We start from the raw sequence: 15,052 nt of genomic DNA, 5'->3' as shown, positions 1-15,052 counted from the left end.
AAGGTTTGATCTGAGACAAAACGCATCCATTGGGTGCTAGGGCTTAAGAAGGCACTCAAGCACAAAGCTGTTAACATGATATGAAAAATTACTATCAGTGGTAAATCTACATAAGAATCCAACTGTGTTATTTTATTTTTTGATAATATTTGTTCACACTTTATGTCACCTCAAGAAATACTGCAGTGGTGTTGGATATATATTTTGGTGTGTGTTACTTTGGTAAACATGGTAAACATTTGAATGTTGGCTCTATAACAACAGGATAAAAAGAGGCTGTGAAGGCCCAATCTGAATTCTCCCCATCAGCCTTGGGGCAGCAATAACGCTGTATTATGAGAACTACTTCAACTCAAATGTTACCTCTTTTTATCTGTGTATGAAGCACAATTCATCGCTAATTTCATTGTGTTTGTTTATGTGGGGCATTACAGACAATATATCACACATACCAAAGGCCTCACAAAGGAAGAGTTGGTTTCATGGTAGAGAGCAGGTAACAACCTTATTAGAAAGGCAGAACACGTCTACTCTCTCCTAAATCTCTAACGCCAATAATCCAAATTATCCAGGAAAAACAATCACCTTCTGATACAGCAATTAGCAATTAGCATAATCCCTAAACCATCCTTTTGCATTTCACCGGCTTAATCCAAGTCTCGGGGGAGTTTGACAAACACCACAGCTTGTGTTAATAAGGTCCAACACACCAAATGCACCGAGAGTGCTGGTGGCAGAGACGTCAGCAATATGTTTCATCACAGAGTTATGAAATCAGGATTTCACTGATCGAAGAGTTCCTCCTCAAAGTGCCAGTCAGTCCAGCACAATAGTATCTCTCATGTACTGTATGTAAGAAGTGTGTTGAGTGCAGTTTACACATCTAATACTGAGCTCATACATTGTTTCACACTGTGCTAAAATTATTCTAACGGAATACCCCATGGTGATTTGAGGGAAAGAAAGAGCATGAATAAGTAAACAACATAAAGCGATGAGAAACTTCAAAGGCGATGGGACAATCACAGCAAACAAGATCCTGGAAGCCAATGAATGTGTTTGTCTTTGTTTGTGACAGTGACTCAGGGGTGTAAACAGAGGAATTAGCTCACACCTCCGGAGTCTCAACACATCACACAGCCATAATTGAATTAAGTCTGTCAGGTTGTTGCTGAACTGTAGATGATATAAAGAGCATGAGATGTGTTTGGTTCCAAAGATCACCTCTATAAATGTTCCCAACTTTTTGTTTTCATCAAATCCTTGAAAAAGAAGGTAGTTGGCGAAAAATGAGAATCCTTATAATGGCCAAGGCCTTCCTTGATGGATGAAAAAAGCCATATGGTGCATATTGCTGAATATACATGTATCTACATAATGGCCAGATGAAAATGCTGCGTATACTAGAGGGGAAAGCCACCATTTTCATTCTCCCCACCCTACAGCATAGCGTACTACAGAAGCACCAATCAGTTCATGGACACACATTTGAAACATACTCCCAGCAGTCCCTGTATCTTGGCTCCATGACCATTCCTGTCGTGGTTTTCCCTTTGACTGAACAAATGCATCAGCTTGTGTCATGAGACCAGATCCCTCGCAGCCAATAAGGGGCATGGGTAACGCAAGCGCTCCAGGAGATGTGGAAGGAAAATTGGAATCTTGACAAGTATGATTGACATGCGTATTTTTCCCAAGGTAGTCTTATTTGCAGAGATTTAAAGACGTCTGTAAACCAGCATTCGGCCGAACAGAATCATTGTTCCTCCAGACTAGAAGCACATCGTGGCAGTTCTGTTGCATACAAATACTCATTTGGGAGAGACAAATCCCTTTGAGCATAAAATGACTTCAGCTTATACTTTATTTTGGGTCCAAAATAAATTATTTAACAGATGAAGCTATGTCTTTCATTTTCAGACAATCTGTCCAGTGTCGTGGAACAAAAACACAAGCTGAAGTCCTCCTTTCTATCCCAGCCACAACGGAGGAGAAGGCTGCTCTGAATTTTATCTGGCTCTTTTGATGGACACCAAAATAAAATGGATATGAGCCTTGATGGTGAACCATAACCCACGGCCACTTCATAGCAATGAAAGGGGAAAAAAACAGTGAATTAAATTCTAACCATAAGTAAAATAGACTTCCACTTGAAAGCATCAGAGTAGCTACAGCAATGCAAAAGAAAGAGATGAATGTGTGTGTGAGAGAAGAGAAATGCACATGAATTCTGACCGAGACCAAAGGCAGGATGAAATTGGCTATACCCATTAACTGCTCAAGAGGTTTTTTTTTTTCTCCATATGCAAAAAGGATAGAGCAGTATCACTTCTTCCAAAATTCTCATGTTACATTACAGATTGCTAGAATAAGATCAAACCAATCTGCAATCTTGAAATGGAATGAAAAAAGGAGTCTCTATTCAGCCGAGACAAAACACCAGTGAAAGGAAAAACCTCCTGAAAGGTAATTCAGCACTGTGCTCTACTCGTGTTGAACCAACGTATTAGGAAATTTGCTGCAGAAAACATGAAACCTGGAGAGAAGTGTAGTAATGGTTGGACTAATTAGCTGTGCTGAGATAGTTGCAGCTTAGTGGCTGTACTTGTTGAAATCCTAATCTACAGAGAACTACACAATAAAGTTTTTTACCTGAGATTTAAAGAATTTCAAAACCAGATGATGTTAATACATTCTGTAAAATCTGTGGTGGAGTGGTTATAACTTGGATGGCACTTTTAGTGCAACCCTTTCTCCTATAGTTTACATTTATACTACTAATTTGCAACAGCAAATACATTTAGTAAGTAATGTATTTTGACAGCTAATAATATTTAGTAACATATTGAGGAAACATTTTTTAATGAACAAATGAACATAAGTGACAAAATGTTCATACTGACATAAAAAATGTTCATGCAAAATGTTGACTGATAATGTATTTTTCCTCCAATATCCCATCATAGAAACTATACAGCAAAATTAACATTATTCACCCTTTGGGAAAAATACTCTTATTCACTTTCTTGCTGAGTGTTAAATGAGAAGATTGATACCACTCTCATGTCTGCATGCTAAATATGTACCTGGAGCCACATGCCCGCTAACTTACCTTAGCACAAAGGCTGGAAACAGGGAGAAACAGCTAGCCTGACTCTCTCCAAACATGACAAAATCCAGCTCCCTTTATACAAAAAAGTATAAAAATGATGATCCGCTATTTTATGGGGATTATGTGACAGACTATATCTTGGCTGGGACATAGACCCATATAATCCCTTGCAAAACGACGACTTGTCGTTGACACATGGACAGAGATGGGCTAGCTGTTTCACAGTTTCCAGTGTTTATGCTAAGCTAAGCTGCTGGCTATAGCTTCTTATGGACCATGAGAGTGCTAAGTCCTTCCATCTAATTCTCGACAGGAAAGCGAATAACATTTCCCAAAATGTCGAACGGACCAGAAGCTGAGTAAAGTTGATATTAAATTTAAAATGAAACATTTAAAAAGTATTACAACAGTTTCAAAACATTTTAATGAAAATATCGGTGCCCACAGGGTTTCTAGTGGATGTCTGGTCCAGGGCACCAACATGTCCAGAATTGGGCCCTGCACATCAAATTATTGAACCAGTTTCCACTGAATATTTAAACACATAAAGACATACGGTACATACAATACAGACAGTCCATACAAATCATGATCCATGTTACTTCATTCAATCATGTATAGATTTTTGTATACAAAAGACCACTAACAACGTAACAAAAAAACATCAAGTGTAAGATATGTGAATGTGCAGTTTTACCTTTGAGATTGCGGAGGTACTCACCGGTACTCCGCCATTACACATGACAACCAGCTGTATGTTTGATACTCACAGGGGAGGGCCTTTTTACGATAAGAAGTCATTTCTTACTCATTGGGTGGATGTCTCCATGGTATTGTTGAGTCAAACGGGTGGACAGGAATAACAGGGAAATGCAGTGGGCCAACTCTCCATTGATTTTATAAGGTTGCATGTGTGAGCGTGCGTGTGTGTGTGTGTGTGTATGAGATACAGCAGGAGGAAAAGGCTGCCCTTTCTAGCTGCGGGATATAATGAGTAATTTTCCTGTGCTATGCTGCATCTAAAGAGATTCTCAAACAAGAAACAAACATGATTGCTCCTGTGGTAACTGGAGCCTCAGAGCTCCATGATGCTGGGGATTTTAATCAAGTGGAAAGAGGGTGGGCAATGAGAAAGACCTAACCGAAGCAGTCCACTCTCTTGACAGTGCAGAGGTATACTGCTAATTAAAAAGTTTAATTCCACAACTGCAGCACTGGCATCAGAGCACTCAGAGGTGCGTCCTTGTGAGTCTTGGCGCCGTCTTATCAGGCGTAGGCAGATTCTGCCATGTTGGGAAGGCGCAGGACAGGGAGGCACTGCAGCAGCACACAGGCCCAGCTGGAAGGGATGGCATCCTGCCTACTCAGGGATCTGGCCCACCTTGCTCTCTCCCATCTCCCCACTGAGTGGAGTCACGGGCTCCGAGTCAGGTGGCAAGAGTCAGAGGCTAAGCTGCCCATGGAGCAGCTGAGAGAGGGAAAGCAGGGCTAAACAAGGGATAAACGCTGGATTTAGACTTTCAGCTGCTGGGCTCGGCACTGGATCCATGTCTCCATTACACACCTCCTGTCACCGGGTCCTGTCTTACAATTGGAGGTTGCAGATACACTAAAGCCTGTGCTGCAGTACACACTGCTCTTTCGATGTCCAGCAGCTGAATCAGACATGATACATTGGCACTTCCTCCACGAATAGACTTTAATAATTCAAAAAAAGAGATGTGAATTTTTCACAATTCAGGGCAAAGAAAGGATCTGTTGCTTTGATAAGCTGAGGTGAGGCATGAATGCATTCTATTGTATGGCCTTGGTAGCGGTAAAAGTTCTATAGCTGTGTAGATCTATTGATTAGAATACGTTACAATTTGCACAAAGAGAAAAGTCCTTGGAAATGGCAAGGCTCATTCACATTTTATGATGCATCACGATGATTGAAAAGCAGTCAGCAACAAAAGTAAAATAGTTTAAGAGTATGCTGGAAGAAAAACAATGTCTGCTGGGACTGATCAACATGGAGCCGGAAGCTATTGCTGACTCGCAGCCCTGAAAAGCTAAAAACACCAATCCCAAAGATTTATAGGCATATCCCCTCAGCTTTTATTGCATAGGGGGTTAAAGTGTCATTTTAATAACACAGAGATATTAGAGCTTGCAAATCTCAGCAGTACTTTGGTTCTGGTTCACAGTTATCTGATTTATCTTGTGTTTAAATATTTTCCAGAGGACACACAGTAAACCGTATGCACATGCAGACCTTTGCTGAACCGGGGATTTGCTCACATGTTCACCAGCGATATCTAAATTTCAGGTGACCATCATAATCCTCTTGGATTATTTTTTTTCCTGCGGTTTGCATATCACTTTTTGTTCATTAATGCTGGATGAAAGTCGTGCAGCTACTTCAAACTAAAGATTAGATTATCACCTGCTGTTGCTTCATCTTTTCCTCCCTAAAATACGCTTTTAATTTAGTGCTGCCAAGTCCCGACTGTGGGGCTATGATTTAGATAAATGATGTATTCACTCCATAAACAGGTGAGCTTGGCAATAAATCCTTTAACACTGGGTCAGATTCATACAGTCTGCGGTGAAACCCAGTGTTACAGAAGGTGGCAGCTGTTGTGTGTTAGCAGTGGGCTGACAGAGCGATAAGGTATTCAGGAGAGCTACCAGTGTTCTCCTATCGCTTCAATATTCTCTTAGTGGCAGTTATTTGATGAAGTACAGTATATAAATCTATTTTTTATCCTGATAAAGTCTTATACTGAGAAACTTTATGAGTGAAGTATAATTTATAGCTTTTGGCCAGTTATTGTGGACTGGATGTGATTGTTAAACTTTTAAAAGGCCTGCTCATGCGCACAGAGATAACTCATTTTAGTGAATTTGTACAGCAGGAAGGATTGTTTCGCTTAAAGCACAAAATGTAGTATGTGTGTTTAAAGTGAAGTATATGTTAGTGTGTATCTACCTCTCTCAGATCATTGAGTATGCATTTAGCACAGTTGAACACAGAAATATTTCAGATAAATTGCATTGCTATCCAAAGCTGATTCAACAGGATTTGATCAGATAACGGTTCCATTAGTGCTGTATTATTCTGTTTTATGCCACCCTTACAAATCCATGACAAAGTCAATGATACCTCCTGTATGTCTTACGTTGCTGTTGCATGTTCTGCATAACACAGTTCTTTAGCTGATTGTTGTACACGATGGAGTCTGACTTTCTTCCATGTAGGATTGTTTTCAGGAAGTGGGTGTCTTAAAGTAGGTAATCTATGTTACAGGTGATCATTGCACAAGAGGGGTGGGTTGCATGCGTGCGCACACACACACACACACACACACACACACACACACACACACACACACACACACCAGAAGCACAACAACACAGAGACAGAGTTGCCTGAAATTTAAGATCTGTCTTTCACAGCCATATAGATTTTTGATTATTTTACACAGAATTTGGTTTGGATCTGGGTGGTTTTGTGTCAGTGCAGCTGTATCTCGGCATCCTGTATTGATTTTTCGATTGGTATCAGCTCAGCTTTACACCCTAGCAGGTATGGACACTGACCATACCAAAGCTTAAAGTTAGAATACCAACACATATAGTCCGAAATGTACTTTTCTTTACCTTGAATCTTAGCTTTTGCTCATAAAATCCAAAGACGCTTGAGGAAACATTCATGCCTCAGCAGAAAAAATGACATAATTATATATTATACATACATATCAACACAGTTGCACCATAGCAGTTTCTTTCAGTGTCAAGAAAGCCTTACTTATTCCCTGTGAAAAGACTGTTATAACTGTTCCTGCTTTGCTGACTGTCCAGAGCCTCAGTGGACAAAAAACCTCATGCCTCCTGCGGTAGTATTTGATCCGGTCAGACCTTTCAACCGGAATCAATATAAAATGGACAGTCGGATGCTTTTCAAAATGGCATTATTTTTAACAAGGCTGACACTGCCACTGTTAATCTTCCAGGTGACTCAAACTTTGAAGTGCCACAAAAATATATAATTTCCCGTTTTGTAACGTAATAGTTTAACCCTTTTTGTATCAGCAAAATAACTGCTCTGCCAACATGATTCCACTGTAAATCGATCACGCCATGTTTTCTACGTGTCTTAAAGGATTATTAATACATGACAAAGTTTTTCAGACAGCAGTTCAACATTTTAATGATTTTTTTTTTCTTTCTAGATTGTTGCCCTGTTGGTCGCTCCGTTAAAACCCACTTTGTTAATGCTAATGTAAACACCATTTGTTTGGCATTTTGCAGAAATGCCAAAAATACCAAGCAGCCAGCCTCACTAATAAGCCCTCATTAGACCGGTCCCTAACTAGCGTGAATTCCTGCTGAGAATGCTCACCCACACAAGGCATAAATCTTCATGTATGACCGATAATCAATGACATTGTTTAGCACAATTTACGAGGCTCATTATCTTTCCACTTAAGCATTGGTCATCACACATCAAATGTTTCCTCTTCCAGGATGGGCGTTTGCACCAGGTTGAGACATGCTCAAGAGAACAGATAAGTTAAATCCTTGTGGGGGAGGTTCATCCTCTTTACTCAGAAATAGAAGCAACATTAGAGGCGCCAATTGGCTGATGACAGTCCTCTGTGTACGGTAATGATGGCACTACATTGCTAATTGCTTGTTCAAGTAAGCCCAAAACACACTGGAGAAACTGTCCAAGAGTGCTGAAAACAGGAAGGCAGCACCAATCACCCATCTGGGCCTGTCTATGGAGGCTCATACTGTACTAGACCCATACTACGCCTGGAATCCTGATGTGAATATTAGATGTGTGCTGGATTTGTGCAACAATGTTTATGGACTCTGCGTCTATACAGGAAGTTAAAACCTTATTCAAGCCACATTCAGAATGCACAATCTGAAAGCATTATTCCTCTTCAGGAATAGGAAAACTTTCAGCATGTCATCTGATGTACTTACAGTATATGATGGATTACCTCCTTAGTATTTTAGTCCTAGTAATTTGGGTTACTTTTGCTTACTTTGTGATAAAAGCAGCAAAAGGTGTCAGGGGTGGTCAGTTTCTAGTATGGAGTGTAACAGACTAACTTACTGTAACCTTAAAAACAGCATTGTGCTATTTTTTGCACAAAAACATGCAAATTAAGTCATGTACAAGTAGGACTTTGGGGATATTTTAATTTTTTGAAGTAATATATTGTACAGCAGTTGCAGAAGGATTTTATGAAAAAAAAAGGATCAAAAAACCTTCTCTAAAGACTGAGAACTAGAGCCGAAATGATTAGTTAATTGACTGATCAGTTGATTGACAGAAAAATAATGAAACTATTCTGATAATCAAATAATAATCAAGCATAAATATCTTAAAAATGAAAAAACAAATTCTGAGGATTTTCTGTCTGTCTGATTTTCTGTTTTATATAATTGTAAACTTGATACCTTTTGTATTTTTGACATTCAGTTAATTTATTAATGGAATGTCAAAAAATAATTGGAAGATTAATTGATAATTAAAATAATCAGTTGGAGCCCTACTAATAATATTGGAAATTAAACACATTCCATCATTTTTAGGAAGGTATCCATCCATATAAACAGCAGGTAGCAGGTAGGTAGAGCCGGCTGGGCAGGAGAATCATGCAAGAGAGATTCAAACCTCCCAAAATTAAAAATGTTTTTGTTGTATTTTTGAGAAGATCAACAGCCGATTTTTTTTTTTTTCATATAACTCCAAACTTGATAAAGTGCAGTTATTAGGATTAGTGCTCTATAGACAGCCTTTGCACATAAAAATCTGAAAGTTACTACCTTTATTATCTTCAGCGAGAGATATGCACCGATGCATACGCAAAAGAGCACGTGTTTCCTTTACTGTCACTGGCGTTTGCCCATTGCAAACAAACATTCGCCAGGATACTGGCAACATCCTTGGAGGACCAAACCCTACTACCCATGACCTTCAGTGAAACACACAATGTACTGCAGTGGCACAGGCTCCAGGTGAACTTGAACACACATACCAACCCAAACACAACCACGCGATCCCAATTCTTTCCAAAGATCACTAAACCTGAATATGTGTAGAATAGATTATAAATGATAATTATCTCCAGTCATTTTAAGCCTTTAGTGCAACAACACAAAGACATCTTTGGGGTTACTGTATTGAGAAAAGACTTCATGTGTATTTGAGTACATGTTAGCACTTACATGATGCCTTTGGGTTACATTCCCCATAGTTTATCTATCATATCCACCAAAACGTGAGGCAGGTGTTACTAAGAATTTATGGATCGCATTGTATTAGATTACTGGTTTCATTCAACTAAACCAATGTCAAATTGTTGCAAACATCCGTCACAGATCATAATTTCACTTCCATTAAGTGCACATTAACCAGAGCATCACAGACAGAAGAGGGTTATGCAGTAAAATGCATCATTTAGAAACAAACACAACAACAAATGTGGTCTGAATTAATTTTTGTACAAGTTTCCGGTATCAGAAATAGTGGCTCAACTCATGGTTATTTTTCAACCACTTAACCTTTCACTTTGACCATGAAAACAAGCAGAAATCTTGTATTGGTGTATCTTCCCCACTGGTGCAAAATGTTGCCTGTAGGTTTCTTACCTCCCTGAATGCAACATTCTGAGGTGAACATTGTAGGACAATGACAGATATAAAATTAAGGCTCCTTTAGGGATTTGTTCAGCTAAGGGGCCCTAAAACACACGAGCACACTTATTATTATTTATGTAGGCATGTCATCCTCCTGTCTAATGAGCCTTTTACCATAAGCGTAATGAAACAGCTTGCATTAACACAGGCTAAATGAACAGCCAAGAGCTCCCAAGTCTATGCAGCAAGATGAAAGCAGATGCTCCGCAACCCAAACACCGGCGTAACATAGCCGGTTCCTTGGAGAAACAGAAGGGACTTTGAGTCAGCCTCATCTCATCAGCTCATTGCCTCCATTAAAAAAATTTGAATTCCCCTGGTCAAACATCATTATGTGAGAACAACGCCCAACTGAGCCTTGACCAACTGACCATGAATGAACCCTCAAATTGATTTTTCCTCCCATAAACATGGCAATGATAAACAGGTTCTTCTCTGGCTAATAAACCTGGACTTCAAGGGAATTTCAACCATCACACACATGAAAGGTGGCGTAAACAATTCGCACTCCTTTGAGAACCAGTTGCAAAGCAGAGATAAAAGATATTTCAGTAAATACAACACTAAATAGCAGTCTTACATGTTAGATTAGATGCAAAGGAGGTGCTCTGGTAAGTGATGGGTTGGAAGTTTTGTTGAAAAGCAGGAGAGTACTGACTGTGAAATCAAGACAGAGTAAACACCAGAAAAAAAAAGACTTTACTAGTTCTACTTTAAATACTTACATTGACAACATAATATATGTAGTCCAATGCGTGACACACAAACACAAAATGTACTCCTATAAAAGAACTCTTTCCCTGTGTTTTAATCTGTGAGTATGACTGTGCATGTGTGTGTGTGTGTGTGTGTGTGTGTGTGTGTGTGTGTGTGTGTGTGTGTGTGTGTGTGTGTGTGTGTGTGTGTGTGTATGAGGGAGTGTGAGGGATACTGAGGAATAATTAGCTGAACAATAGGTGGATACAGGAACCAGTCTCGAGCACACAATGGCTCTGCCAAAATACTTAAAAAAAAACAAAAAACAAAAATTCTAATTAATTATGTAAAAAATAAGTTATTTTAATACAAAGGCTAAAAAAAACACAGATTAGAATCAAACTTTAAAAGCTTTAAAAATATTCTAAAACTGTACTCACACTCCTGGGTGTGTGTTTGTGCCAACACCCACTACAACTTCGTTAAAGGTCTGAACTTCAACTTACAGAACATCGCCTTGTATATAAGAGACAGACTCGTGGTACAGTGTCATTCTCTTTACTGAAAGGAACTACTGTTTAAGAACACTGTGCATTTCCAAACGGGGTTAAATATACATTAAATACACACCTTACAATCTAGAAAAAAAAAAACGACTTCAAATGAAAACTGTTCATCCACTAGGTCCATACACTCTGGTAAGAAGACTCTCAACTCAAGGATAATACATTGTATTTCTTTATTTGGGCTGAGTACCGCAGCTTGACTTGAAAAGTTCGCATGACCACGCAACAATACGTTAACTTTGACAAGCTTGAGGGCCCGAAACGAGGCTCACTCTGATGGACTACCAGTCTCGAAAGACGTTTTAAGTCTCTGTCTCTAGGAAGCGGATCCCCGAACCTTACTGAAATGTGGCATCGCTGGGATGCTCTGAAAACGCATTCAAAACAAAACAAAAAAAAAATTCAAAACGCCATGGCATGCCTTGGAAATTGGCAAAGACAAAAGTAAAGTACGCGTGATTTGTGGTAAGTCTCAGTGAATCGGGCACACAACAGCAGTCCTTAAACCACCAGATAGGAGTGAAATGGTAACTCACCTGTACCAGTCCAGCCCCTTCTCGTAGTTCCTGTCAAAGAAATGTGGCTCATTTCCAACGGCTCTGACGTCCGGGTGCACCCGGAGAGCCTCCAGCAGGGCTCGGGTCCCCCCTTTCTTCACCCCGATGATGATGGCTTGGGGAAGTTTCTTCTCTCCGTAATCCGAGGTGCAGTTTATCCTGAGTTCGCTGTCCGTGGTGCTGAATTCCGGGTGCTCCCGCTCCAGCGCGGTGGTGTGGTACGCCGCCGCCGCCGCCGCCGTTTTAGTCGGAGACGCCTGAGTCCTAATCCACCCCACCGTCCTTTGCTCGGCCCCAGCATGATCCCTTGCGGTGGCAGCCGCGGTGGTTCTCTCGGCCTCGCTGTATTCGGTGAAGCCCTGGGAAGCGGAATAAAGTTTCTCCCTCAATGTCACAAAAGTTGTCTCCTCCGTCACCAGCCTCCCTTGGTACACGTAGTTCTCTTGCAGGGGGAACTGCAGCGAGTTGTAGCAGCTCATCAAGCTATAGAACAAGTAGGTGACAGAGAGGGAGAGGGTGAACATGAATAAGATTTTCCGGGGCACTTTAGACGTGAAAACCGAAGTGCTGGACCAAAATGCCATCTCTGATAGCAGTGATCCCCTCAAAGAAGTGGCCTGACATGTTTCCACCCCGAGTCTTGCATTGACAAAAATCAACGGCAATAATCAGTCACTATCAGCCGCCGCTCCAGCTACAAAAGCCTGAAGCTGGACCACACCGACCCAATCCGACCAAATCGCATATTCATAAGGATAGCGGGGTAAATAGATCGTTAAAAAATTCCGGAAGAATATCGCGTCCCTTTTTTTTCTTGGCTATCGATTTCTTATTCCAAAGCTGACAGACAATGTCACAATTTATTGGACTGAACTTGCAGATTTGAGAGGCTGGAGGTCTGGCGTCCTTCCAAATGAGCAGCCCGGCTTGAACTGGAAAGAGTATGATGGGCGAAATCCTGGCATTGTATGAGGAGGGGGGGGGGGAGGAAAGAAACAAAAAGAAGAAGAAAATGGTCAGCAGCGTGTGTAAAGTGAGGTCTCTCTCCTCATCAGCCGCTCAGCCCCAAGTCCAGTCCGGTCGGCGATACAGGAGTGGATTCACATCCATCCAGGCAACCCACGAAATCCAACGAGAGACGAACGGACGCACAATCCTGGACGCGTCTCTCTATTTACTTTGTGTGTGTAAAAACTCGGCGGCCAGCGCAGAGAGCATCCACTCTTCCCAGTGACTACCAGGCTCCCGCTCGCCGTTCCTGCGCCCTCTCACACTGGTGGGGTCCTAAGACGTGCGCATCGGCTGGGTTGAGCTCATCTGAACTGAAGCACCGTAGAGCCACACAGCACAACTAGTGTGTACACCCACTTTTTTTCCCTCTGTCCATGCACGAGTAGGGCTATGGACGTCAGATTTCCGAATCTGAGATAGTTGTGTGGAAAGCTGCCTCTGCCCATTTCCCGCGACCACTTATGGAGATTGGAATCACATAGCTCGAATGCGTGAGCGCCTATGACATTGTGATATGTTTCATACTGTGTAAACTTCACTATAAAACTCCTTCTCAAAAGATTATTTTGATTGAGATTGCGTTTTACAGAAAGCTCATGTCTGCACCCTGCTGGTTTTTCTGTGGAGCATCACACAAGTTATTTGAGGAAAAAAAGAGCAGAAAAAGAAGTTCACCCTGATTAATCGAAAAGCACATTATAGGAATCAAACTGGATAATGAGCAACAGTGTGTTTTTAAATTAAAATGAGGGGTCATGTGGGGTTGTCAATTCTCTACACAATTCTCAAGGCAAAAGAGCGCATGCAGAAAACAATCCTGTGTTCTGCGTTATGCTGAGGACGGGTTTGCTTCTTAGGCGTATTATACACTGAATTTAGTATACATGGGTGCAGACTATGATATCTGATGAGAATATTCAGTAGACCTTAACTGCTACACTTTGCAGCCGCAGTATGAGGATACAAAAATTGCATGCCACTGAAATGTCTCCCGGTATTAGAGAATCACATTCATCACACACCTCCAACACACCAGGAGAGCCACTGTCACACTAAGTACTGGGTCACAAATAATTCGCAACGCCTCACTCTCAGAACAGTGAGCCACTGTTATATTTCAAGTCCCCGTGTTTGAAATGTGGCATATGTTTCATTGTATATGCTGTTTGACCAAATCTGTCGTTTCCAAGCGCCTGTAGCAGGTTCGGCAAGGCCAACCAGGGGGTGACACAAAGTCCTTTCATGTGTTGCAGTGTCACGAAAGGGCAACAATATAGCACGGGAGCTCTTTTGCATTCGGCCAGTGTATTCCCACCGAATCAGAAAATCTACGTCCTCCAGTGAGAGTTACCGATATGGAGAGGAAATTCATCTTCCAAATGGTGACTTTCTTTGCATATAGTCAAGTTTTTTTATTGTTGTTTTTAACCCAGTGGAAAAAAAAAAATCCCAATTAACCCTGCATGCTGATCTTCGAGCTAGTAGACAATTATGATTACTTTATGTACGGATACACTTTCTTACTCACAAAATAAACAAATCAAGTCAGTAATATATATTTCTATGGCAAAATATGAGTTATGTTTTCAGAAGTGAGATGTAAATGTCTAATAAACAGCATCACTAGTTTCAATGTCTATCTTCCCTGGTGGAATCTTGATCCACAACACAGTTTGCATGCCTACATTGATCATATTATGTAAAGAGACTGTCAGTTCGGATTTCTGAACCAACTTTCTGTTGGAAATTTCAAGTTACGGGCAACCAGACCTGCGCATAAGCAATGCAGGTGACTAGGAGAAGGGGGAGGAAAGCGTGGACGAGTGTTTGGAGCAAAATGGTTACTGGGTGTTTGGCAGTCAAGAGAGCGTAGGAGAGCTCAATGGGTTTGTTGAAATTGTTGTATTCGTAAATTGCCACTCGGAGAAGCAAAAGCTCTCTAACACAAACTGCCCCACTTGTAAATTCCCAGTGTTATCAGACTTCCTACCTGTCTAAGAGTCGGCCTGCGAGAGATTTCTGAGCATGCTCAGACGCTCTGTGCCGTGGAGCAGTTGCAGCAGAACGTTTCAGTGTTAACAGCACGAGTGAAGTGGTATTAAGATGGCTGCTGCTACTCAATGCTGATGATAAACTATTATCAGAGCACATATTGACCCATTTCGTCTTCCCTTTGTTGTGTCTGTTATCTGGGCCATTCATAAATTGCTAAGACGTTGCCCGCCCCTGTAGAAGCTGGGTGCTCAGATTGCTTCTGTCTGTATTTACAAATAAGAAGTCACTCAGGACATCTGACCTCACTGGAGTTTAGTGTAGGTCCCGACAGCTGCTCCGTCAAATAGACAATCTGCTGGTTGTGTCAAAAGGCCAATGTCAAATGACATTTTCTACCTTAACTGCCGGCAAAAGGT

The 15,052-nt window shown here is 41.1% G+C and overlaps 1 protein-coding gene across 1 annotated transcript in view; it reads right to left on the bottom strand.

Annotated features, from left to right (window-relative positions):
• hs3st4 (heparan sulfate (glucosamine) 3-O-sulfotransferase 4) overlaps positions 1-12,214 on the bottom strand; it is a 70,931-nt gene extending 58,717 nt beyond the window's left edge. Inside the window, exon 1 of the mRNA XM_040123587.1 lies at positions 11,610-12,214. Coding sequence (XP_039979521.1) covers positions 11,610-12,214 — 605 coding nt within the window. The remainder of the gene's footprint in view (positions 1-11,609) is intronic.
• Positions 12,215-15,052: the final 2,838 nt, after the last annotated feature.

The sequence above is a fragment of the Xiphias gladius genome, chromosome 3 (assembly GCF_016859285.1).
Source record: "Xiphias gladius isolate SHS-SW01 ecotype Sanya breed wild chromosome 3, ASM1685928v1, whole genome shotgun sequence".
NCBI classification, from domain to species: domain Eukaryota; kingdom Metazoa; phylum Chordata; class Actinopteri; order Istiophoriformes; family Xiphiidae; genus Xiphias; species Xiphias gladius.
The sequence above is the reverse complement of the archived record's forward strand: the minus strand, read 5'-3'. Positions and strand labels throughout refer to the sequence as shown.